Source organism: Xiphophorus couchianus, chromosome 8 (assembly GCF_001444195.1).
Source record: "Xiphophorus couchianus chromosome 8, X_couchianus-1.0, whole genome shotgun sequence".
NCBI lineage: Eukaryota > Metazoa > Chordata > Actinopteri > Cyprinodontiformes > Poeciliidae > Xiphophorus > Xiphophorus couchianus.
In genome coordinates, this window is record NC_040235.1 from 28,723,952 (window position 1) to 28,749,908 (window position 25,957).

The following is a 25,957-nucleotide window of genomic DNA, read 5'->3' on the forward strand; positions in this document are numbered from 1 at the left end:
GTTCTTTGACAGTGGTCTCTGAAAGGCTGGTATCCTGCAACTTTTAGATGTCTCTGCTTCAGCACACCTGGATCCAATATTAACTATTAGCAGAGCTCTGTAAAGCCTGTCTGCATGCTAAGTGAGGCAGTTCAGTATGGAGTGAAAATAGTCCATAGTACAGCCTTTTAATTCAAGTGTGTAGATTCTAGATTGTGCATAGCTGACATCTCCCGTTCACAATGAACAGGAGATGGCAGCAATTTGCCCTTGATGCCCGAAACCAAAGAAGCAGAAGAAGTCCAGAAGAAGAATGCTGTGTTACAGTTGTATTCAAATGTTGGAATTTTCATTTACAAACCGAAAAAAAAAACAAAAAACAAAAAAAAAACTTACCAACTCCTACATCTAATTCAAATTCAGCATTGACAAACTGTTCATTAGCTCAACATCTGGTCTGTATGTCATTAATTAAGTTTCACCAATACTGTGTATTATTTTGTCACGTAGTCCCTCTAGTCTTTCATCTAGTCATAGGATGAAAGACATGCTTAAGGATTCGACCTATATCGCTAACCGTGATTGATGTAGACACTTTGCACAGTAATAAAGATCAGGTTTAGATGGCAGATTAAGATTTCCAACTTCAAAGTATTTTGGTGTGACGTCATTTCTATAATAAAGTTCCAATTTCCGAGGCAAACTAAACGCACCAAAATATAAGGAATTGTCCGGGAGTAACGTTGTGATTCTGTTATATGGTATTTGTTAACACTGAAAATAACTATTTGCTTTATCTCAAGTTACCACGGATAATGCGCTGTCGTAGACCTTTGTTCCCGCTGTTGGCTGTCAGTTCTGAAGGTGGGATTTTAAGAGGTTCTGATAGCGGCTAACTACAGCCAGCTAACCAGATCCAGTCTCCGTGATCCCCGGGTTGGTTTACGAGGTAACTAAATCCATCAAATGCTGTTTGTAGCCTTTTTGTGTACAGTGACATGTTGAAGTGTGTGACGTGTACCTTGGTGCTAAATGTGCAAGCTATTTTATTTTTAGAAGTTTTAACGCAACTACTTTGCAAGGTTAGATTAGAAGGCTCAGCAATAGCCCTCTGCTAACATCAGCCTGGTCAGTTGATTATTTTTGAGCATTAGTCTAAACATATAGCAACATGCTTTATTTACGCGCTCACCATGAAATCGTCTGGGCTAAAACATTTCAACAGTTGTTAACAAAAACTTGACACTAAATCTTTCCTGAACATCAGTTTGATGAGATTACTGAGACTTTCTAAGCTGAGTTCAGCTGCTTATTAATGCCTCCTGTTAGAACTGCTGTCTGGAACACAGTCATTCCGTTGGATCTGATTTCTCCATTCCAACAGCAACATTTGTTGAAATTGTAGACAGCCTTGTGTTAATGGTTAACTTTTATAGTTTATGTTTGCTGTTCCCTCATGTCTAACTGGAAAGTGTCTGAACTACAAGTACTAAGTCACTAATGTTGTTGCTTAAGTTCCTTGAGAGTTTATCACTGATTGCTGTTCTGTTTCACAAAACCTGGTCCTCATCAGGATCATGTTGTCTGTGTGAATAACAGCACTGAGCCCTGTTCTCCAGCCTGCTTCATGCTAACAGCCTTCTCACTCCAACCAGGTGCTGATAGTTCTACGATGGAGCTGAATCAGTAGTTAGAGCAGCAGGAGGAGTTGAGGCTTCATCATAATCCACTGCTTTAACGCCATTCAACAGGAACTGTTTTGGAAAGGAGCCCTAAGGTAAAAGAAAGCCAAACCTCCCTAAGCCTTAGGCTCTGCTTTGTAAGACTCAGGAAATGGCTTTCCTGGACAATCCAGCAATTATCCTGGCCCACATCAGACAGTCCCATGTGACCAGTGATGATACAGGAATGTGTGAGATGGTTTTAATAGACCAGGATGTGGATCTGGAGAAGTGCCAGCTTACTCTGGTAACCAGCGGCAGCTATGGGTCATCTGAGTCCACCTCTCTCAGTGAAGATAGTGGTACCATGGTGGACAGTCATACTTGTGACCTCTCTCAGTCCATGGACATCACTTCTAGCTGGGACTTTGGCATCCGCCGACGCTCCAACACAGGTAAACCCATCTGCAGGCGCTTGCTGGTTGTTTGGGCAGGCTTTCTGTTGGGCCCAGTTGTAACAGGTCGTACAGCTCAGGCAGCCAGAAAGCCCGTTCCTCTGTAGTTCTGTGATGCTGTGTCCAATCTGTGACTCTTATGGGTCATTGAAAATGATTGCTGTTGTGGTGAAATCATGGGATCAGATGTATGTTAGCTATATAAAAATCATTCAGTGAAATGTGGAGAGTGGACTAAATCAGTGGTTCTCAAACTTTTTTCAGTGATGTACCCCCTTAAGAATATATTTTTAGTCAAGTACCCCCTGACACGGGCAAAACATTTTTGGAATTAAAAAGAGGTACAGTGCTGTAAAATCACTGTATGATTTATTAAAGCAAAACAACTTATATCAGTGAACCTGACAAATACATCCATATTACAAACATTGCATGGTTAAACAAAAAAGACAAACAGAAGACGGTGACCACCAGGAAGGTATAAAACCAGTCAAACTGTTTTATTTTAAAGGATATTGAAACTAAGTACTGAATATAAATTTCAGTGCATGAACACACATTTATATTTTATCAAACTTTTTACAAAATAATTTTTCCCAAGACTTATTATGAAGAGCCTACTGATTTTTTAAAGATATTTTGAAAAGCTTCACGTACCCCCTGCAGTACCTCCACGTACCCCCAGGGGTACGCGTACCCCCATTTGAGAACCACTGGACTAGATGAAACTGGAAGTAGCCAATTTTAGACAAGCAGGACTGGTTCAGTTTATTTATATAGAGCCAACTCATAACATTGTCTCAAGTCACTGTAGAAAAAAGTCAACGTAATGAAGTCATACAGGCAGATCCAAGGTCAATTCCATCCATACCAATTTGATCCTAGTTATCAAACTGTTGGTGTCATCGTTGAGTGTGTGTTGTTGTGTCATGTTTAGGCCTGTCACGATAGCAAATTTTGCTGAACGATTAATTGTCTCAAAAATTATTGCGATAAACAATAATATTGTTTGAAGACCTTTTTACACTGATTTAATGGAAATGACGTAATAATGCATGCGATTTCTTGCCAAAGATAGATACACTTTATTTTCAAAAGAACACTAAACACTGGAGCTGATAAACAAAACAACCAAAAACAAAAATAAAATGGATTCTCAGTCTCCATTAACAAAAAATGTACTGGAAAAAAACCTAAACAACATAAAGCCAAAGTGGAAATAAATACTGCATTCAACCAAAAGAGTGCAGATTATGAAGTGTGTATATTATATTGCCCTTCAGTAATAATTAGATTTAAATAGAGAAGACGGGCACATCCAACTACCTGATGCAATAGTTCACACTGCAGATTTATTGCTCCTATTTTTCCCCTCATGACAATCTTAGAACGTTGGTCTTTCTAAGACCAGCCGCTCCGATCTAAATCAGGGTTTTCCCCGACTGGGAGCCCTAACTACACCTGTTGAATGTGACAGGTAGCCAATCAGAAAGCACGGATTCTCCTCCACGCTTTCTGAGGGGAAATTACAAAGGGGAATCCCAAACAGCTGACACGGCGCAACCCGAAGTCCAGCTGACATCGGAGATGATATGTGGAAACAACATTAATGTTTATTCAACATGCAAAGAATATAGAAATGACAAGGGGAGGAGTTGGAGCGAAATTGCTACCGCAGTTGATAAACCCAGTAACTTTTCAGCTGTTCTTCGTTAACGTGACGTAAATATGTTCTAGTGATTTTCATTCAGTCAGGACTGACACTAGCCACATGTCAGTGGCATTGCAGGTAGATTGTAGTAAAGCATTGATTAATGCCTGGTTTTAAAATTAGTTCACTGGACTTGTAGCCATTAATTGGTGCCCATTGTTGGACACCACACGGCAGGAACGAACCCGATCGAACCGTTATACCTAGGATTTCTGTCGACTAATGTGTGGTCTGTCAGGTTTTGAAAATGGGCCGACAATGGAACGACAGCTCTAAAATCGTGTAGTGTGCGCTGGGTTTTACACTAAGGAAATGAGGAAGGGAGGAGTCAGTGGAGAGCACCGGAGTTGAGCCTTTTTTCATTCAGTGTCATTAACAGAAAGAGAAAAAGGTCGGAAGAGACGATAATGCCGATAATTAAAATGACGTGGATAGTTTTAATTTATCGTACGATTAATTGATTTATCGTTTATCGCGACAGGCCTAGCTCATGTTACTTAAAATCCACAGCAGGCAAGCACTGAGCTAACTTTGATTGGTTGTTGATCGAAAAGTTAAAATGACATTGCATATAAAGTGAACACATCTTAGCAAACACTCGGTTCGCAGCCGAGTGTGAAGCGGCCGGGATGGGGATCAGTGCCTCCAAATCCGAGGCCATGGTCTTGAGCCGGAAAAGGGTAGAGTGCCTTCTCCGGGTCAGGGGGGGTGTCCTGCCCCAAGTGGAGGAGTTTAAGTATCTCGGGATCTTGTTCACGAATGGGGGAAGAAGGGAGCGGGAGATCGACAGGCGGATTGGCGCAGCGTCTGCTGTCAAGCGGGCGCTGTACCGGTCCGTCGTGGTGAAGAGAGAGCTGAGCCAAAAAGCGAAGCTCTCGATTTACCGGTCGATCTACGTTCCCACCCTCATCTATGGTCATGAGCTTTGGGTCATGACCGAAAGAACGAGATCGCGGATACAAGCGGCCGAAATGGGTTTTCTCCGTAGGGTGGCTGGGCTCTCCCTTAGAGATAGGGTGAGAAGCTCAGTCATCCGGGAGGGACTCAGAGTAGAGCCGCTGCTCCTTCACATCGAGAGGAGCCAGTTGAGGTGGCTTGGGCATCTGGTCAGGATGCCTCCTGGACGCCTCCCTGGTGAGGTGTTCCGGGCACGTCCCACCGGGAGGAGGCCCCGGGGAAGACCCAGGACACGCTGGAGGGACTATGTCTCTCGGCTGGCCTGGGAACGCCTCGGGATTCCCCCGGAGGAGCTGGAAGAAGTGGCTGGGGAGAGGGAAGTCTGGGCCTCCCTTCTGAAGCTGCTACCCCCGCGACCCGACCTCGGATAAGCGGAAGAAGATGGATGGATGGATGGATGGATCTTAGCAAACTCAATAAAATAAGTGCTATCCACCTTATTCCTAGCCCCCATGAGGCTTTGCGTAAACTATGGGCTTGACTTCCGTCGCAAACCTGAATCGTCATTTGTTTACATTTTAGCAACTTACTAGCCGGCTTTCGTCAGAGCCTTTAGGCTATGAAATATATGGGAACACCAGCTATCACACCTTAAATGTGACAGTATTGTTTTAACCCTGCCGACAGCTCAGTGACGTGCGGTAAAGTTCATAGCTGGTGAGGCACTGACTTAATAATAATCAGATTTGCAAATATAGACCCTCCTGAATGTTGTTGTTTACATACAGAAATTTCATGCATGCGGACAACGCTGGAGAGCAAAAACACTATCCCTTTACATGCCATCCATAGCTGTGCTGCCGTGGTAGAATAATTTTAACTCAATGAAACTTGGAAATGTAGGTATTATTAATTTAGTGCTATGCTCCACACCAAAGGGAAAAACAGTTAAAGTACAACTCAAAACCAATTCTTTCTCACTCTCTATATCAGCCAAGCTACACACAGACTCGTTGCCATAGCAACTGACAACAATGGCACTTTATACTTCAGGAGACAACACCAAAAGAACACTCAAATATTTCCCACATAAAGAACTGAACATTAAGTCTGTTGCAGGAGCATGATTTTAGGCTTACTGTTTATTTTGCAATTATTAATAAGTGATTGCTGTTGTAGATTATAGCTACCGCTGCTAATCTAACTCAAGGTTTCCCTTCCCAAGGGCAGTCATTCATCCAGCGGCCTGTCGTGTTTTTGAGTTAAAAAATGTTTATGGTTGAGAGGAAATTTGAAAATATCACTTGGTAATTATGTGTTATTAAAAGATTTGAAGATTAATACCTGAACACCAACTATAAAGTCTTAAAAATCCACACATTTTAAAAGGACTTTAAAAAATAAGCGATGCTTAGCTTGGTGGGGACACAAGTAAAGCTTGGTGGCCCACCAGGCGTATAATACACTGGGGGAATCCCTGTAGCACAACAGTTTGTGGGTTGTTTCTTTTCTGTATTCTTTACAAATACAAGCTGTAGCTCACAAAACGCACATTTAATTAATAAACTAAACAAAAAAAATGTATTGCCGTCTTACCTTTACATATAATTGAAGTCCATGCGCCACTTATTCTGCACAAAAATATCAGATGTACTTGGCTCCAAAGCCAAGTCTATCCTCTACACAAGTTGAGAAAGGATGGCAAAGAAGGCAGGACATCCACAAAGCCTGTCTTTTCTTTCCATTTGAAACAGCAGCCATTTTACCATTTTGTCTCGTAGTTTGAAGCAAACCTTTCAGCTCAGGTATTGGTCTTAATTTAGTAATTTCCTGCTTTGATTGAAAATTCACTTTAGAAAATTGCTTAAGTGTAGAAATGTAGTCATCCATGTTGAAGTCAGAAGAGAGGAGGAAACAATATATCACTGCACTTGACTTATTTACTGTGTGGCTAGCTCGCTGTCACTTACTCTGCAGACGTGGAGTCACAAGACCAGTGTCTGGAATCATAAGCGCCCCTTGCTATGAGGCAAGAAAACTGTCTGCCTCACCTCGAACCTATTCTCTGCCTTTTAGGATCACTCCTCCGCACACAAAGCACGTTACACACACACAGTTGACAAAAACACTGTACATTATATACTGTACATAAGCTATCCATCCATCCATTTTCTGTACACCCTTGTCCCTAGTGGGGTTGGGATGAGTGTTGGTACCTATTTACCTTTCGGGCGAGAGGTGGGTTACACCCTGGACAGGTTGCCAGTCTGTCACAGGGCTATACATAAGCTAAATTATGGAAAATCATTTCGTATATTAAATGTTTTTTAACCATTTTATTGGCGACATACAGACAGGAGGAACATGCTCTCATCAAATGACAGCCAGCCAACTTACTCAGAGGTTGCGCAATCCAAGATGAGGCTTAGCTCGCTGCTGCCTCACCAGCTATGCTTCCGAGCATTTGAATGGGAAATTGCGAAAATTCAACAATTGTGAAAAAATGTTTTTAATTGGTTAAACAAAATGAAAAATAAAAACTTTATAATACAAACCACAGGGTAAAAATAGCAATATAAATTATCTTACCATTACATATTATTTTTCCATGATGACTCCCCTGACCGCACGTCACTGCTACAGCTATTGCAGGGTGGGATGGTGAAAGAAGCGGCCGCAAATAACCCGCACTAGCATATTTAGCTACTTCACTGACACAGTTGCTTCGGATGTGGATTTTTTTCCTTTGGCTTTTTGTCCACACAATGAAACGAGCATACACGGGGGGAAATCCCGGGGTGGGGGTGATAATAGAAAAGTTTAGAATTGTCCCCCACAAAAAAAAAATTATAAAAGAAACCTTTGTATTTAAACAATATGAATATGAAAAGGCGAAAAAAACGGAATGAAATAAATTTGCCATACATGACTGAAAAAAATAAGAATGAATTTTTACAAACCCCCGCCATTATTAGAACAATGGTTCAGTCCAAAGTTTAAAAGGAGCAACAGCAATGCTGCACAGGCTCTGTCAGAGCCGCTAAAGAGAGGAGTTAGCTGTGGCCCTGCAGCACAAACAAAAAACCCTCCAGTAAGTTGGAGCAAAAGATGTAACACCTTTTATTTACTTTCACTGCACAATAATAAGAAACACATTAACAATAAAAATCAGACTACAGTTTATTTCATTAATTTGGCTGAATTATGCCTTGGAAATCAAATCTAGCAAAATTGGCTGGATTGCTTTGATAGACTTAGCTTTGTTTGTCGAAGGTAGCAAATATCAGTTACATTTAGCTCTTTAACTCTTACATTAGTAAGAGTTTGAAACGGAGGGACTGATCACTACACCTAGCCGACAGCTCAATGTGTGGGAGCCAAGAGCAGAAGCAGAATCAATGTTTGTACTGCCCCAGATTGACTCAATGGTTAAGAGGCAAAGAGGCTTTCCAGACTCTCAGACAAGTGTTTTCATTCATTACTCAATGGCTTATTTTTAAAATACAATTGTAAAAAAAAACAGATGATTTTTTTTTTCAAGATTGATACTCATTTAAGATATTTTGTAAGCCTTGTTATTGAGTGCGCCACCGCTTCTGCCGTCATCTGTTGGGGAAGCAGCATCAGAACTGCTCAACCTGATAAAGAAGACTGGCTCTGTTCTGGCCCTGTTCTGGGGACGACCATGGAACCTCTGGAGATGATGATGCAAAGGAGGATTCTTCATAAAATTATTTACAACTCTGGACACTGTATTTCCCTTTGGGATCGATCACTAAAGTATTTTTGAATTTGAAACGAATTTGAATTTTGAGACACTGTAATACTTAATTTAATTTATATCTCACCCATTCTGTTGTAAATCTGTTATTGTACTCGGAATCACATTTGACTCTAGAATACTTTTATACATAAAAGACTGCAAAGCAAGCCCACATCATCAACCCCCCACCAACATTCTGCTTGTGGATGGAAAGTCCCGTTGACATAGTGTTGCTGTCAGTTCCAGCTGAGCAACGCCTTCAGCTGTTTAAACTATTCCTCCAGAATAATAGCTGTCTATTTACGATTAGCTTGGCTGAGAACCAAAAGGTAGGTAGAAATAATGAAAATCTGGGAAGTTTCATAAGTTAAACTTAACACTCCAAGCACCAAGGTTTTTATAGAAAAATATCCAGATTTTTTATGTGCTCGTGGTTTTAGAAGCTCTATATTGAAAATGGTAAGAAATAAAGGCATACATTTCTGCTTTTCTATCTGCAGCATTTTTTTTCCTAGACAAAAAGTGACCCTTCTAATTGAGTAATACCTATTCAGTACTGTCTGCTATGGAAGCAAGACCCAGCGGCCCACAGCGCAGCGGACTCGCGTAGCAGCACTAGTCGGAGGAGGAGAAAGCGAAGGCGGTGCGACCGGCAGCGGACGCGCGGCTGTCGAAGTGGACTAACAGCTAAGCTAAACACTAACCCCCACAGATCGCCGCTTCTGTCCATCTTCCTCTCCAACGTCCGCTCTCTGGACAACAAAATAGACCATCTGCAACTAGAACTGTCTACAAAGAGAGAGTTGAGGAACTGCTGCGCTCTCATTCTGATGGAGACATAGCTCAACTCGTCCATACCGGACAACGTTGTTAGCCTGCAGGGGCTCGCTACATTCCGCGCAGACAGGAGCAGCACTCTCAGTGGTAAAACCCGAGGAGGGGGGCTGTGTATTTACATCAACAACAACTGGTGTAAAAATGCCATGAATGTTGCCAGTTACTGCTCCCCGGACATCGAGCTTCTGACTGTTAACTGCAGACCATTCTACCTGCCCAGGGAGTTTACTGTTGTTAGCATCACTGCTATGTATGTGCCTCCCAGTGCTAACACTAAAGAGGCTATGAGTGTTCTCTACCGGACCATCAGTGAGTTGTAATCCTCACACACAGAAGGCGTTTTCATCATTGCTGGGGATTTTAACCAGGCCAACATGAAGACTGTTCTCCCTCACTTCAACCAGTATGTGGATTTTCCAACCAGGGGAGGAAATACTCTAGACTTGGCCTACACCAACATCAAAGAAGCATTCAGAGCAGCCCCCCGCCCCCACCTTGGCTCTTCAGACCACCTATCTGTTATGCTAATTCCTGCATACAAGCCCCTGCTGATCAGAACAAAACCTACAGTGAGGCAGGTGAGAGTGTGGACTGAGGGGGCCATGGAGGCACTTCAGGACTGTTTTGAGTGCTCTGACTGGGAGATGTTCAAGGCAGCAGCCACTTACAACGACCAGATCAACATCGATGAGTACGCCATGACTGTGTCAGCCTACATCAACAAATGCACAGAGGACGTCAGCATCACTAAGAACATTATCACCCGGGCCAACCAAAAACCCTGGATGACTAAGGAGGTACGGGAAATGCTAAAAGCACGGAACTCAGCCTTCAAGTCTGGCGACAAGGAGGCACTGAGGACAGCGAGAGCCAACTTGAACCGTGCTATCAGGTTAGCAAAGCGAACCCACAGTCAGAAAATACAGGAGTTCTTCCACGACACCAGCAACACCAGGAGTATGTGGCAAGGCATAAAGGCGATCACAGATTACAATCCATCCTCCCCTCCAGTGGGTGAAGTTGATGCTGACTTTCTAAATGGACTCAATAACTTCTTTGGGAGGTTCGAGGCACTGAACAGTACTCCGGCAAAGAAAACTGTTCCCCACCAGGAAGAGGAGGCACTCTGCCTGGACACAGCCGATGTGTTGAAGACTCTGAAAAGAGTCAACCCACGGAAGGCCCCAGGCCCCGACAACATACCTGGGCGGGTGTTCAGGAAATGCGCAGGTCAGCTGGCTGGTGTCCTAACAGACATTTTTAACACCTCACTGGACCAAGCCACAGTGCCAGCCTGTCTCAAAACTGCCTCCATCATTCCGGTGCCAAAGAAACCTCAAGTCACCTCTTTCAACGATTGCCGGCCTGTGGCACTGACTCCCATCATGATGAAGTGCTTTGAAAGGCTGGTAAAAGAACACATCGTCTCCAGACTCCCCTCCACATTCGACCCGTTCCAGTTTGCCTACCGCCGAAACCGCTCCACTGAGGATGCCATCTCCTCCGCCCTACACCTGAGCCTGGCTCACCTGGAGGAGAAGAACACTCATGTGCGGATGTTGTTCCTGGACTTCAGCTCAGCGTTCAACACAATCATCCCACAGCATCTGGCAGAAAAACTGGGACACCTGGGCTTCAGCACCCCCCTGTGCAACTGGCTGCTAGACTTCCTCACCGACAGACCTCAGTCAGTCCGGATCGGACAACACACCTCCGATGTCATCACCCTCAGCACAGGCTCCCCTCAGGGCTGCGTCCTGAGCCCTCTGCTGTTCACTCTGATGACACACGACTGCGTCCCCAGGTTCGCCACCAATCACATCGTGAAGTTCGCGGACGACACAACGGTGGTGGGCCTCATCAGAGACGACAACGACCTGGACTACAGAGAGGAGGTGGAGCAGCTGGTGGACTGGTGCAGAGACAACAGCCTGATCCTGAACGTTGACAAGACGAAGGAGATGATCGTCGACTTCAGGAAGAACCGGCCCAGCCACGCTCCACTGGTCACCAACAGCTCGGCTGTGGAGGTGGCCAGCAGCACCAAATTCCTGGGGGTGCACATCACAAACGACCTCACCTGGACTGTGAACACCACGTCTCTGGTCAAGAGGGCACAGAAACGCTTGTATTTCCTGCGGAGGATGAGAAGAGCACACCTGCCCCCGCCCATCCTCAAGACGTTCTACAGAAGCACCATAGAGAGCATTCTGACCAGCTGCCTCTCTGTGTGGTGTGGAGGCTGCCGCGCCTCCGACTGGAAGAACGTGAGGAGAGTGGTGCGGACAGCAGAAAGGATCATCGGGGCCCCCCTTCCCTCCATTCAGGACATTTCATCCCAGCGATGCGTGTCCCGAGGCCGAAACATCGTCAGTGACCACTCACACCCCCACCATGGACTGTTCTCCCTGCTGCCCTCTGGAAAGAGGTTCGGCAGCATCCGGTGCAGGTCTACCAGATTCCGAAACAGCTTTTTCCCACTTGCCATCAGACTGCTGAACTCTTAACTGGACTGCACTCAAAAACTGGTCTCCACTTCATACCTTGCACATATACATAGCAAAATTACTTCCATTTTACTGTCAGTCCTGCACTTTATATTTTATATTCATATTTTATCCTGTATTTTATTTTATTCTGGAGTAACCTCACAACATTGGAACCTCAAAACATTGTCCTGAGCCGTATGCAACGAAATTTCGTTCTGTATACACCCTGTGTATGCAAAATGACAATAAAGTCAGTCTAAGTCTAAGTCAGTAGTTGTTGTTTTTTTTAAATTTTGCTTAGTAATTTTTCATGTATTATATTCTGGAATTGACCATCTTCCAGAATTCTATAGAGTTGCAAATTGATGTTTTTAAAAGACTGTCATTTACATTGATGTCCCAAATATTCACACACATACCTGCAGCCTTATATTAGAATTTACTTTCATTCAGCTGAGAAGTTTTTCTTTCTTATAGATAAAATATGCTCTGATCAAATCATAACAAAATTCAAATTTGTTTCAAATTCAAAAATACTTTGGTGATCCCAAAGGGAAATACAGTGTCCAGAGTTGTCCATAATTTTCTTAATTTTATGAAGAATCCTCCTTTGCATCATCATCTCCAGAGGCTCCACGGTCATCCCCAGGACAGAGCCAGCCTTCTTTATCAGGTTGAGCAGTTCTGATGCTGCTTCCCCAACAGATGACGGCAGAAGAGGCGGTGCTCTCAATAACAAGGCTTACAAAATATCTTAAATGAGTATCAATCTTGAAATAAAATCATCTGTTTTTTTTTTTACAATTGTATTTTTGAAATAAGCCATTGAGTAATGAATGAAAACACTTGGCTGAGAGTCTGGAAAGCCTCTTTGCCTCTTAACCCTCCTGTTATGTTCCGGGTCGAATTGACCCGTTTTAAAGTTAAATAAATTTTTTAAAATAGTTGGAAGTATTTTTTTTGCATGAAACTTTTTCTATTTGTCCTAAAAGGTGCACTCTACATATAAATTGAAAATTAATTCATTTTACACATCTGTACCAACCCCTAGGTCTACTTTTTACATAGATACTGTTCGGGTCAATTTGACCCGGCAGTCAGGTTAAAGTGCAAAAAAAGATTAAAAATGTCCATTTCTATATGTTTCCTTGCAGCTATGAACCATATTTCACCACACACAACCCTGCACACGCCGACACACACACGCCCACTTTCTCACCACTCTCTTTACTTCACTAGGAAACTGCGAGAAAGCAGACAACTTTTGTCAGGAATATTTTCTGTTCTTGTGGACAAACTCCACCCACACTGAGTGACACTCAGCAGAAGTGGAGGGAAACATAAATACTCTCTGCATGACTCATTTGTCTTGATTTTAATCAGCGGGTCAATTTGACCCTGAACAGTTTGTGTGTCTCAAATTCAATTATAAAGATCACCCATTAAAAAAAAAAGAAGTGTAATATAGAAAAAATTACCAAAGATCATTTCAAGAAAATTATATTTTTTTGTGTCTTTTCAGTGGACATTAAAAATGTAAATTCCATTTTCTATGTCCAAATAAGTAAATGAGTAGGTTGTTGTCACTGATCCTTAATTTCTGAGAAATAAAAAAACATCATTGCACAAATATTGATAGAAATGGTTAGTATTGGAGTTAATAATTAGATACAAAAATGTTTTGGAGGAATTTTTTGGTTTCTGACACTATGGCATGATTAAACACTCCCCGGGTCAAATTGACCCACGAACATTTTTGCTGTGCCCTAGAAACGAACATAACAGGAGGGTTAAGCGTTGAGTCAATCTGGGGCGGTACAAACATTGATTCTGCTTCTAGTCAGAAAAAATGTGTTTGTAAAATTAAAGCTAACTTATGAGCTAAACCTGCCATGGGTATGAATATATTACAGCATAAATTTACCACTGAGGAACCAGCTTGATCAAAGGTACCTTTTCACACACTGCTTCTGCTTTGTTATTCTTTATGAACAGCATATGGTGGGTTTGGATCAAGTGGAGAAAGAATTGATTCTAAATTGTGAGATATTATGAATGCTGTTTTCTTGACCTGCCAGACCTTTCATCTTGACAAATGAAGAAAGAATAGAATAACCCAAACTAGACAAGCATATTTGCATGCAACCCCTGTCTCATTTTATCTTAAGTATTTAATACACAAAAATGTAAAATATTAGCATATTACAGGTTTCCCTGTTTTTGCTTAGTAACTCCCTTCTTTTAAAGTGTCTTTAGACAGTATACCTGGAAATGGTCTCATTGATTCAGTCAGCAAATTTTGAAGCTGTTGCCTGAATGTCATTGAATTTACAATATAACCTGTTTGATACCATGATGAGAAGTGTAAGACTTTCTATTTGATTGTCAGAATACCAAATCTGCCATTTAAGCTAATCCTCAAATCATTCATCATTGTGCTTAAGATGGGATATGGGTTTGTTTGATGCAGAGATGCACCGATAGAATGGTTCAAATCTGGTTGACCCAATAGATTTTTATTTCAAATGGACCCAGTTTTCATTGTAAACTACAGTAATTTCAGTCTGTATGAAGTACATATTTGGAGTCTTGATCATGCAGACAATGGAATCGCACTGACTGTTTTGTTATTGACTGTGATGCAACACATTCACGGTTTCTTATAATGTTTACATGCTGTGAACTTTTAATATGTCTTGTTTTGTCATGTTAAAACTATGAACGTAAATATATTTTACTGGGATATTATTTGTTATATCAAGATAATGCAGAAATTCAAAGTTGAAAAGAAAAACATTGAGTGTTTTGCATTAATATTCAGCATTAATATTCAGCTGTATTCTGATAATTACACTCAAAATATAAACTCTTCTCCAGAGGTCACCTAAGCAAGTACAGTTTACTATTGTGTAATTTAATCTGTGTTTCTGTCCTCTGAGGTTTTATGGAGAATAACCAGCATCATGACCAAGGAACACTGTAGACAGGTCAGGGAAGCTGTGGGGAAGTTTAAAGCAGGATTAGGTTAGCAAATTATATATTCCATGCTGTATATATCTTTTAGCTGCAAAGGTCAGGTGAGATGATTGGTTTTCAGTCTTGCACTCAACAAATCTGAACTTTACCTATTACTCTAGAACAAAGTAATTTCTGAAAAAAACCCATAAGAAGTTCTGTTTGTAGTATGCTACAAGCCAAGGAAGTTGCTCTGGACAAATGTCAACTTTTTGGTCTACATGTAGAACTGAAAATTACTACACCTGGATCACGCTTTCCCTATGTTACTAGCACAACTAAGTAATTAAATGGTTTAGATCGCAGCATGTTCTTATATGACAGAGTAGCCATTAAAAGTCCAGACCTAAATCCAACAAAATTTCTGTCAAGAGTTAAAAACTGATTTTTACGGATACTTTCCATCCAGTCTCACTGGGTCTGAGCCAATCTGCAGATACGAAAAAGCATGTGTAAGTGGTTTGTTAACTTATACACAATGAGGTTTTACTTTTACTTTTTATTTTCAACTTTGAAATTATGTACAACGTATTGTGGAATGCACTGAAGTTGAATCCATAATGTAACAAAATGGAGAAAAAGTTCAAAGCATGTGTAAGGCAATGGAAGGTAAAGCTTCAGAGTCCTAAAGGGGTTCTGACTCTTGACAGGACCAAAATGGTCTACCTGTGAAAGTTGACCAGAATAAACTGGCCTAGTTCCTCCCTGAATGATCGGTGCATCTCTGATTTGATGTGATGCAGAAATCTCCATTTAGTGAGCCCCAATTAAAGGGGTAGAATTAAATCTGCCTCAAGCGACTTGTCCTTAAAAGGTGAATATGGTTTTGCCACGAGGGAGTCCAAAGGTAGAGATCACCTTTCCTTTTGACTCTCTTGATAGTTGTAAACTGTTTGGTGGTGTGAAGCTCAGGGTTCTGGGAATGGGGTAGTATTCTACATTCCTCTCAGGTTTTGCACTTAGATTTAAATACTGACCTGTGGTGGCTGTCTCATCAGGATTCCAACAGGAAAGCTGTGAAAAGCCTGGTGCTGCTGGTAAGATGAGTGGGGTAAACCAATACCTTGGTAATAAGTCCTATGTTTTTTTGGGGGGGGTTTCTTGACATAATTGATGTTTTTGTGTATATGCCCAAAATCAAGACATTGCTGTTCTCCACTGTATTTCACATTTGAATGTGTACACTGTTTGTATACTGTACTGTGTCCATTTTATACAATGTAAATATGTATTGGGGTTATTATTCCTTAAAGTTAAAACAATCATTAGCATCTTTAATTTGTTGTTTTAAACTAGATATTTTAATTCATAGTTATTACATAGATGGATAATGTGGCTTTAGTAGAAACTGAAGATGCTTTAATGTAAATGGTTCAGTCGACTGTGACTGTCATGGTGTGATTTACATAAACTATGAATTTTATTCCACAGATTTGTACTAGCTTGGAAATGTTTGCATGTAAAAGAAATGTAAAATTTGTTTTTCTTTGCAGCACAAAGACTTGAAAGACTCAGAAAAGAACGGCAAAATCAAATCAAATGTAAAAATGTTCAGTGGAAGGAAAGGACAAGCTCTCATTCTGGTATGGATCCTTCAATTTTTCTGCTTCCAATATCAAAATATTTGAGCAAATCCATGTTACCACTGTTGTCTTGCAGCAAGAAGGTCGTTGGTTTAAATTTGATATGATTTATTTACTTCAGACAGGTTTTTAAAAACAAGAAAAAAGCAATCATTAGGACAGAGGATACATGTGCATACATAACCAAGAACAAAATATTTTGTGTACCACTACTTTTCTGTTTGAAAAGGAGTAGGAAGAAGTGAACACTTTTTCAGTCCTACTTCTTATTTCAGTTTAATGAAATATATTACTACTGACTCAATGAAAATTGTAATTAAAACCATATTATAATATTCATGTGCTTGATCAATATACTGGGCTAAAGAGCCAACAAATAAATTATATTACATAGACAAAATTGTTACAACTAACTCTCATAACAAGACAAGAAAATATATTAATAATAATAATAATAATAATAGTAATAATGACCACTGTAAACAACAACTGGACATACAGCATCAGGATAATTACCAACTCCTTGCCAAGGTACACCTAACAATTCTTCTTAATCTGTCTTTAATTTTTATATAACAATAAATAAAAATTTAAAAAAACAGAGAGAGAAAAACTGGCTCTGATGTACTTGCAATATTGCAGAGTCGCGTCAGCCAACACAACCCTACAACATCCAGTTCCTTAAGAAACCCAGGATGAATTTCATCCACCCACTGGGCCTTGCCACCGAGGAGCTTTTTAACCACGTAGGTGGCCTCGTCCCCAGAGATTGGAGAGCCCGACCCAGAGTCCCCAGGCTCAGCTTCCTCAATGTTGGTGGGATTGAGGAGGTCTTCGAAGTATTCTGCCCACCGGCCCACAACATCCCGAGTTGAGGTCAGCAGCACACCATCCCCACTATCAACAGTGTTGGTGCTGCACTGCTTCCTCCTCTTGAGATGCCGGATGGCAGACCAGAATCGCCTCGAAGCCGTATGGAAGTCTTTCTCCTTGGCTTCTCCAAACTCCTCCCATGCCCAAGTTTTTGCCTCAGCAACCACCCAAGCCTTAGAAAACCAACCTCAAATTGGTTTTCTAAGCTTAACGGGTAAAAATCAGCTGAGTAAAATTTTTTTGGCCCACTAGAAAAAGATCGGATTTAAGACTTTTTTTCCATTCTTTTTTTTTTTTTTCCATTTTCTAAAATAGGTCTCCAGAGTTGAAAATCATTCATCCTTTTGTGTCATCTCATCTGGACTACTGTAATGCCATTTTTACCTGCCTGGATAGGTTCCCAATTTCATGTTTGCAATCAATACAGAATGCAGCAGCTAGACTTCTCACCAAATCCAGTAAATTCAGTCATATCACTCTGGTTATATTCTCTACACTGGCTACCGGTCGAATTTAGAATTCGTCTTAAAGTACTTGTGCTGATGTACTGAGCTTTAAATGGTCAGACTCCAGATCATCTTTGTCAGCTTTTAACTAAATTCTCTGCTGCTCGTGGTCTTCGTTCCAAACACTACATCTCTTGGTTGCTCCTTGGTTGCTCTTTCAGTTAGTGGCCCCAAGACTGTGGAACAGTTTTCCCTTGCTGCTCCGTTTTGCACACTGTGGATGTTTTTGAAAAGCAACTGGAAACGGTTTTATTTTTCCAGGCTTTTATGTCATGATTTTATTGTTATGTTTGTTTTATGCTTTGCATAGTTTAAGGTTGATTTTTATTTTACTACGCCTTGTGATTTTATGTCTGTGAAAAGCACTTTATAATTAAGCTTTACTTACTTGCCAGCCCACCAGTTCATGCCTGCAGGTTTGCAGTTAACAATAATCACCCCAATGTTGCCAACTCAGCAACTTTCTTGCTACATTTTGTGACATTTCAGACAAAAAAAATCGGTATCAGCCAAAATCGGAATTGCAGGTCAGGCTTTTTAATGACCAGAAAACTGCAATTGGTGCAGCCTTATTATTAAAAACTTGTTCCTTCAATGATAATTCCCCATGATCTCTAAATAAAATTAAGTGGAAACTTATCAGCTAATGTACATTTAAGCTATAACTGAGTTGTGCAGCATCAAGACTATATAAAACAAATATCAAGAACTAAACACAGACACATTAAGTATTTTGTATTTAGTTCACAAAAGTGTAAACACCCTGGTGAAAATTCCAACTGTTTGAGACCATGATAAATTATTTCACAGCCATTTTATCTCTTATAATGTGACATTTAATCTGCACAGACCAACTGAAGAATGAGCAGATATGTTTGGAAGATTATATGTGAAAACATAGTAAGCTGTAATTTGTTAATGTGCATGTGAACACTCTAAAATTGCACTTTGAAAAGCCACTATATGCATTACAGGGCAAAAGTTCAATCTTATTTCTGTAGTATACAGCCAATCAAAATGCACTTTTAAAGTAGACCTAATTATCTGTTTTAGGATTTGTTTCCTGTACATATTTAAACAAAAAGCTTATGTGTAAATGTACAAAAGAAATAGGAGTGTGTTGGCTGCCAATCTAGGTAGTTAAGACTGAATAAAGTTACTCTGATCTTTTTTAATTCTTTGAGTTTACTTGAGTTATGTTTGCTGAATGTTGTTTTCTTTTCTTTTCCAAATTTTGTTGCTTTTTTGTTTCTGTCCAGCGGAAGATTTGGGATCTCTGTTTGAAAAGCGGGACTACAAAGACAGGCCGCGAACAGCTGGGGCCAAATCCACCTTATCACTACGGCTGGAACAGTGTCCACAGCAGCTCAACAACCCCTTTAATGAATACTCTAAATTTGATGGCAAGGTAAGCTCATGGAGAGCCATGGATTGATTGAAGGGCTTTGGTATATGTTTGTGATGAAACTGCGATGAAGCTTTGATCACTGCCAAATAATGACATCTATTCAGCTTATTAAATGCATTTTATAAGCTGCTAATGTAATTATTTGTAAAAAATAAAATGTATATCTTTGTTTAATGTAAAACGAAGAACATGACGGTGCCATGGAATCTAATACTATTTTTCAAATTTTTATCAATAAGTATTTTGTCCAAGTTCTAAAAATTTGATAAGTGAAACTTGTTTTTAAGCTGCACCAGTTTTTAACAAGTTAAGGTACACTGACTCATTAGCTGTAACTTATGCACTTTATTCGGTTATATTTAGAAACAAAATGTTGATGTTGTACTCCATTAAATGGTAAATGCTCTGTACTTGAATAGCACTGTATCAAATTGAGAGGACCCCAAAGCTCTTCAAAGTACATTCAATCATTCACATGCTGATGGTGGTGAGCTAAATATCAAAATATTGTATTTATTTAGTAACTCCATTGTAGCAAAGTTTGCCTTTTTTTTTTTAAACATTACATGCTGTAAGAGAGATACTACATAGAGTAAATACAAAATTTTGATGTTTTCTTTCAGCATCACCTGTAGGGATGCACCTATTGCAGTTTTCTGGCCAATCACCGATTACCGATCTTTTAAAAAGCCGAACTTACTGATTCCGATTTTGGTTGATACCAATTTTTGTTTGAAATGTTGCTCAATATATCAAGAAGGTTCCTGAATTGGCAACAATGGGGTGACTATTGTTAACTGTAAATGTGCAGACATGACTTGGTCGGCCAGTTTGTCAGTCAAACCTTTCTCACGGGAGAAAAGAAAAGCACAGTGGTTGATTTTTAGACCTTTGCCGAGGTTGATGACATCGGTGGATAAGATCTGCTTCACATGTAAAAATCGGCCTATGGGGCGTGCTGTGGTGGAGCAGGGGGTTAGCACGCCCCACGTTTGGAGGCCTTAGTCCTCGACGAGGACATCGCGGGTTCGATTCCCGGTCCCGACGACCTTTGCCGCATGTCTTACCCCCTCTCCTCACCCTCCTTCCTGTCTGCCTACTGTCGAAAAAATACGAGCCACTAGCGCCGCAAAAACTCTTCGGAGAAAAAAATGGAGAAAAAAACAATCGGCCTATCACCGATCACCCAATATTAAGGAAATCGGTGCACCCCTAATATACAGTCTTTTCTCTCTTTATCTGAAGGGTCACATAGGTACCACAGCTACCAAGAAGATAGATGTCTACCTCTCAATGCAGATGACTCAGGAGAAAGTGCATCCGATGACAGTGGTCACCATTGCAAACGCTCGTGTTCATGACCTCATTGGACTCATCTGCTGGCAGTACACAAGCGAGGGACGAGAACCCAAACTCAGGTGAGTACAAACAAATTCCAAATAGTTTTATGTTGAAGCTCTTCATTAACAGTGTTTCCTGTTCACCTATGTTGTTATGTACAGGGCATTAACACTGTTATTTTGCTTACAGTGAGAATGTGGAGGCCTATTGCCTTCACATTGCTGAGGATGATGGTGAGGTGGATACTGACTTCCCACCACTTGATTCCAATGAGCCAATCCATAAGTTTGGCTTTAGCACGCTAGCATTGGTGGAGAAATACTCTTCACCTGGCTTGACTTCTAGACAGTCACTGTTTGTCAGAATGTAAGTATGAAAATGTGCAGAAGCAATATTATAGGGCGCTCCACCCAGTCTGGTTGTTTGTCACTGGGCAAGGCACTTCATGCACCTTGCCTGCTGATGTTGGTCAGAAGAGCCAATGGCACAAAATGGCAGCCTGGCTTCTGTCAGACTGCCAAAGGGCAGCTATTGCTACTATCCATTATCAGTGTGTGAATGTGTCCTTTGACATCTCAATTTGATATTAGAAGTGAACTAAAAATAAAATTGATTATTAACTAATGTTGTGTTTTAGAATGAACAAATGATGATGGTATCAGTCATCATTTGTTTGTTCTAACACAGAATAATGATGCCATTTTCAGGCTTTGAAACTTTTGCTGTGCATTTATAGTTGGACTGTCCATACCTCTCTGTTTCCATCTTTTTCTTTTTAGAAATGCTGCTCATGGTTTCTCTTTAATTCCTGTGGATAGTCTGAAAGTAACCATGAAGGAGATTCTCCAAAAAGCACTCAAGAAGAGAAAGGGTTCACAGAAAGGGTCAGGTAATGATGCTTTGGTCGCTCAAAGTTCTTGGTGTGGTGTGCGTAGTGTTTGTTTTTGGTCGTTATGATGCGATGGTTGTTTTGGGGTTAAATTTTTAAAAATGTAACCACAAAAAACTCTTTCGCACTGGCAAGTCTCACTCTAACCTAGCATTTCTCAACGGGGGCGGTACCGCCCCCCGGGGGACGTTCAGAGGACGGCAGGGGGCGCTGGCGGAAATTTTTGCAAAAGGGGGGAGCGGGGATTCCTTTGGGGGGTGTTTGCTCAAAGGTAAACTTTACACCTTAAATGCACAACAATACCAATTTAGACTTTGAGCAAATTGTTAAACTTGTACTGTGTAAAATTAAACATGCTTGGCTAGACTGTATCGATCTCTTCAGTGTTTGTAGCTTCTCGTCTCAGCTCCGCGGTCCTGCTACTGGTAGCTTCACCGCATCAGTTCAGCGTTACACTGACTGATGACATTACTGTGATTCACTTGTCTGGTGTCTCATTTTCAAGTATTTTATGTTTAAGTTTGTTTAAGAAAGAATCCAAAGAAAATTAAATTTTACATCACAAGCTAATATTATGTCGTTCCGGCATTTCACACTGTCGGTGCAAAATTACAGCTCTAAGAGAACCGTTTCTCTCTCCTTTATTGCTGCCTGTTCCTCAGTGAGACAAGCTGCTGCAGCGCTGTTAAATCAGTCATTCCAAAACTTTCTGCATGTGTTCCTGGTTCTGCTTGTGATTAAATTCATAATTGTTCCTCCATACTGAGCAGCTCTCTGATAGCAAATGGCATGTCTGCTGTTCACAGCTAAACTATAATGTTGTTTTGGAGTTTGATGTGAGGTCATCAGACCAAACCAACTCAAATTGGTTTGGTGCTGTACTCGGCTCGGTGTGGCTAGTACTACCCCTGAAGTAGGTATCAATACATGAGAACAGCTGGGCAGAACAGCGCCGGATTTGCTAATGAAAAATAACTCTGGTCGGGAATGACTGGGACCAAATCGGTAAGAGACGGGCTAGTGGAAAAGTGCCTTTAGAGCAGGGGTGGGCAATCCTGGTCCTCGAGAGCCGGTGTCCTTAGATGTCTCCCTGGTCCAACACACTTGAATCCAACAGCTGAATCACCTTCTAAGTGCAGTCAAGTTCTCCAGAGTCCTGCTAATGACCTCATTATTTGACTCAGGTGTGTTGAAGTAGAGACGCATCTAAAAGTTGCAGGAGACCGACCCTCGAGGCCTGGAGTTGCCCACCCCTGCTTTAGAGGATCCTTGTTAAAGCAGGGTAGGTATGAGCTCCCAGGCAGCTGTTTTCTCAGGACTACAGTAGGCGTAGAGTGGAACTTGGTTATGTCAGTCTTAAATGAAGCATGTGTAATTTCTTAGACATTTTCATTCATTTCATGTGTGTTGTGCACATAAGTCTATTTTTCAATTCATAACAACCCACACAAAAGGTGTTTGGCTGTTGTCCACTCTTAAAAATCTGAGCGGTCTCTGCTGTCTTCGCCAAAAACATCCAGTTAGTTGTTGTGGAACACACGTGAGCTTCAAAGATGCACTGTATCCTCTTTAGTTCTGCAGCCAACTGGTACCATTTGTCATCAATTATTGCTCCCTCATACTCTCAAGCTACTCCGGTGGCTCGCTTTGATTTGGCATATAGAGGCAGTATTAGTCATTTTAGAGAACACTTCTCCACTGAGTACTAAAGACATGGTCTTTGCTTCCTCTGCCCTAACATTTAAACTTGAAATAATCAGTTAATGTATGCACTGTAAAAACTCCAAAACAGATGCCTCTGTTTGGAGGTATCTGTGTGAAGGCCTGATATAGTGAATCAGCCCTTCACTATATATGAATCAGCCCTTACAGTTAATGCAAATCATCAAGAAAAATTCCCTGACAACTGACTTACAGACTGTGAACAACTACAAGGAACTGAATGGTAAATGAAAGTGATCCCTTGACACTCCTACAGGGCCCATGTATCGTCTGGAGAAGCAGATGGAGCCGAATGTTGCAGTCGACCTGGATTCTACTCTGGAAAGCCAGAACACCCTGGAGTTTTGCCTGGTCAGAGAAAACAGTGAGTGAACTCGGCATGAAGGTTTAAATATGAGGTCTGCTGCAAACTTCATTTCAGTGACTGTTGTGGCAATTCACCATCCCAGAATGTTGTCGGCTGCTGCTGCTTCACCAAATGAAATATTCTTCAAATAATTTCTATGCCATATATACAGTATATAGCAAGTTTAGACCAAACGCAGGCCCACTAAAAACTCTATAAGGAAAAGTGAAAGTTTTGTGAATGAGCAGAGATCTTATTATCAGGAGCTCTTGTGTTTTATTTAGACTTCTTTTCTTAACTCGGCTTATTCATTTTACAGGCTCCAGAGGTGAGGAGAGCTCTGAGGAGGACCCTACTATTGATATAACCACAGTCCAAGACATGTTGAGCAGTCACCACTACAAGTCCTTCAAGATCAGCTTGATTCATAAGCTGCGTTTCACTACAGATGTCCAGCTAGGTACATGCTACTCAGTGAGGTGCTGCTGTCTTTTCCAGATATGAAAATGTTTTTGTTTGTACTGATTCTTGTGTATAAAGTCTGTTTTAAAAAGACAGTTAAATGTGTGAAACGTTGACCAATAATGACAAGATATGCTGAAGGATTCTTGATGGAGGCAGTACTTTTAAAACTAATGGAAAATGATACAGACTCACTCTGTGCCTGTCTCCACTCAGGGCAGTGTGGAACATGATAGTTCCAGAGGACTGTTCATATGAGCAACAACTCAAGTAGTCTACACATGCAAATAAATGTAGAAAAAAAATCCACAATTAAAGTTATAGGTAAAGAATTGGAATGATTGAACACACTTGTCTACATCCCAGAAAGAAGGACACCAGGGGCTGGCTGTTCCTCTGGGGAATCGTTACCTGGACCTGGGAGTATAGAGTGCATCTTCTTGTGTGTCTTTACACATGGTATTTCAATCAATCAATCAAATTTTATTTGTATAGCACATTTCAGCAGCAAGGCATTTCAAAGTGCTTTACATCATTACAAACACAGAATCACAATGCAATATAGAATCAATCATTAAGTCAAGTTCCATCAATAAATTTGTAATTGATTACATTTCAAATACAATTCTAAACAGGTGGGTTTTCAGTTGAGATTTAAAAGAAGTCAGTGTTTCAGCTGTTTTACAGTTTTCTGGAAGTTTGTTCCAAATTTGTGGTGCATAGATGCTGAAAGCTGCTTCTCCTCGTTTGGTTCTGGTTCTGGGGATGCAGAGCAGACCAGAACCGGAAGACCTGAGAGGTCTGGAAGGTTGATACAATAAAAGCAGATCTTTAATGTATTGTGGTGCGAAGCCGTTCAGTGATTTATAAACTAACAACAGTATTTTAAAGTCTATTCTTTGAGCTACAGGGAGCCAGTGGAGGGACTTTAAAACTGGTGTTATGTGCTCTATCTTCCTGGTTTTAGTGAGAACGCAAGCAGCAGCATTCTGGATCAGCTGCAGCTGTTTGATTGATTTGTTGGACAGACCTGTGAAGACGCTGTTGCAATAATCAATACGACTGAAGATAAACACATGGATGAGTTTCTCTAGATCTGGCTGAGACATTAGTCCTTTAATCCTGGAAATGTTCTTCAGGTGATAGAAGGCCGACTTTGTAACTGTCTTTATGTGGCTCTGGAGGTTCAGGTCAGAGTCCATCACTACTCCCAGATTTCAGGCCTGATCGCTGGTTTTCAGTTGTAATAACTGAAGCTGTGCATTGACTCTAGATCTATAACTCTAGGTCGTTCCTCTTTAGGTCCAAAAATAATAACTTCAGTTTTGTTTCTGTTCAGCTGGAGAAAGTTTTGGCACATCCACACATTTATCTGTTCTAAGCATCTGTTCAGTGATTGGATGGGCTCTGAGTCACCTGGTGACATCGTAATGTAGAGCTGTGTGTCATCTGCATAGTTATGGTAGCTAATATTATTTCCTGTTATAACCTGAGCTAGTGGGAGCATATAAATATTGAATAAAAGGGGCCCTAGGATTGAACCTTGGGGTACCCCACATGTGACCTTTGACCTCTTTGATGAAAAGTTTTCAATTGAAACAAAGAAATCCCTGTTCTTTATGTAGGATTCAAACCAGTTTAGCACTGGACCGGAGAGTCCAACCCAACTCTCCAGTCAATTCAGTAATATGTCATGGTCAACAGTGTCAAAAGCTGCACTGAGGTCCAACAGAACCAGCACTGTGGTTTTGCCACAGTCCGTATTTATATGGATGTCATTGAACACTTTTACGAGGGTGGTCTCTGTGCTGTGGTGAGCACGAAAACCAGACTAGAAGGAGTCAAAGAGGTTGGTTATAGTTAGGAAGCTAGTTAACTGTTTACACACAGCTTTTTCAATAACTTTGCTGATGAATGGGAGGTCAGAGGTCGGCCTGTAATTCTGCATTAGTGATTTGTCCAGATTGTTCTTTTTTATAAGTGGTTTGATTACTGCTGTTTTCAAAGCCTGGGGGAAAAC

At 41.0% G+C, this 25,957-nt stretch overlaps 1 protein-coding gene across 2 annotated transcripts in view; it reads left to right on the forward strand.

The window, feature by feature from the left end:
* Positions 1–668: 668 nt before the first annotated feature.
* Positions 669–25,957, forward strand: part of mapkap1 (MAPK associated protein 1) — a 31,072-nt gene continuing 5,783 nt past the window's right edge. Inside the window, exons 1-9 of one of the 2 annotated variants that reach the window (XM_028026589.1) lie at positions 669–928; positions 1,635–2,095; positions 16,301–16,390; positions 19,029–19,177; positions 20,423–20,595; positions 20,708–20,884; positions 21,298–21,407; positions 23,386–23,493; positions 23,795–23,935. In XM_028026589.1, the coding sequence (XP_027882390.1) occupies positions 1,813–2,095; positions 16,301–16,390; positions 19,029–19,177; positions 20,423–20,595; positions 20,708–20,884; positions 21,298–21,407; positions 23,386–23,493; positions 23,795–23,935 (1,231 nt within the window). In that variant the 5' untranslated portion in view covers positions 669–928; positions 1,635–1,812. The remainder of the gene's footprint in view (positions 929–1,634; positions 2,096–16,300; positions 16,391–19,028; positions 19,178–20,422; positions 20,596–20,707; positions 20,885–21,297; positions 21,408–23,385; positions 23,494–23,794; positions 23,936–25,957) is intronic. The other variant, XM_028026588.1, reaches the window with a different exon arrangement.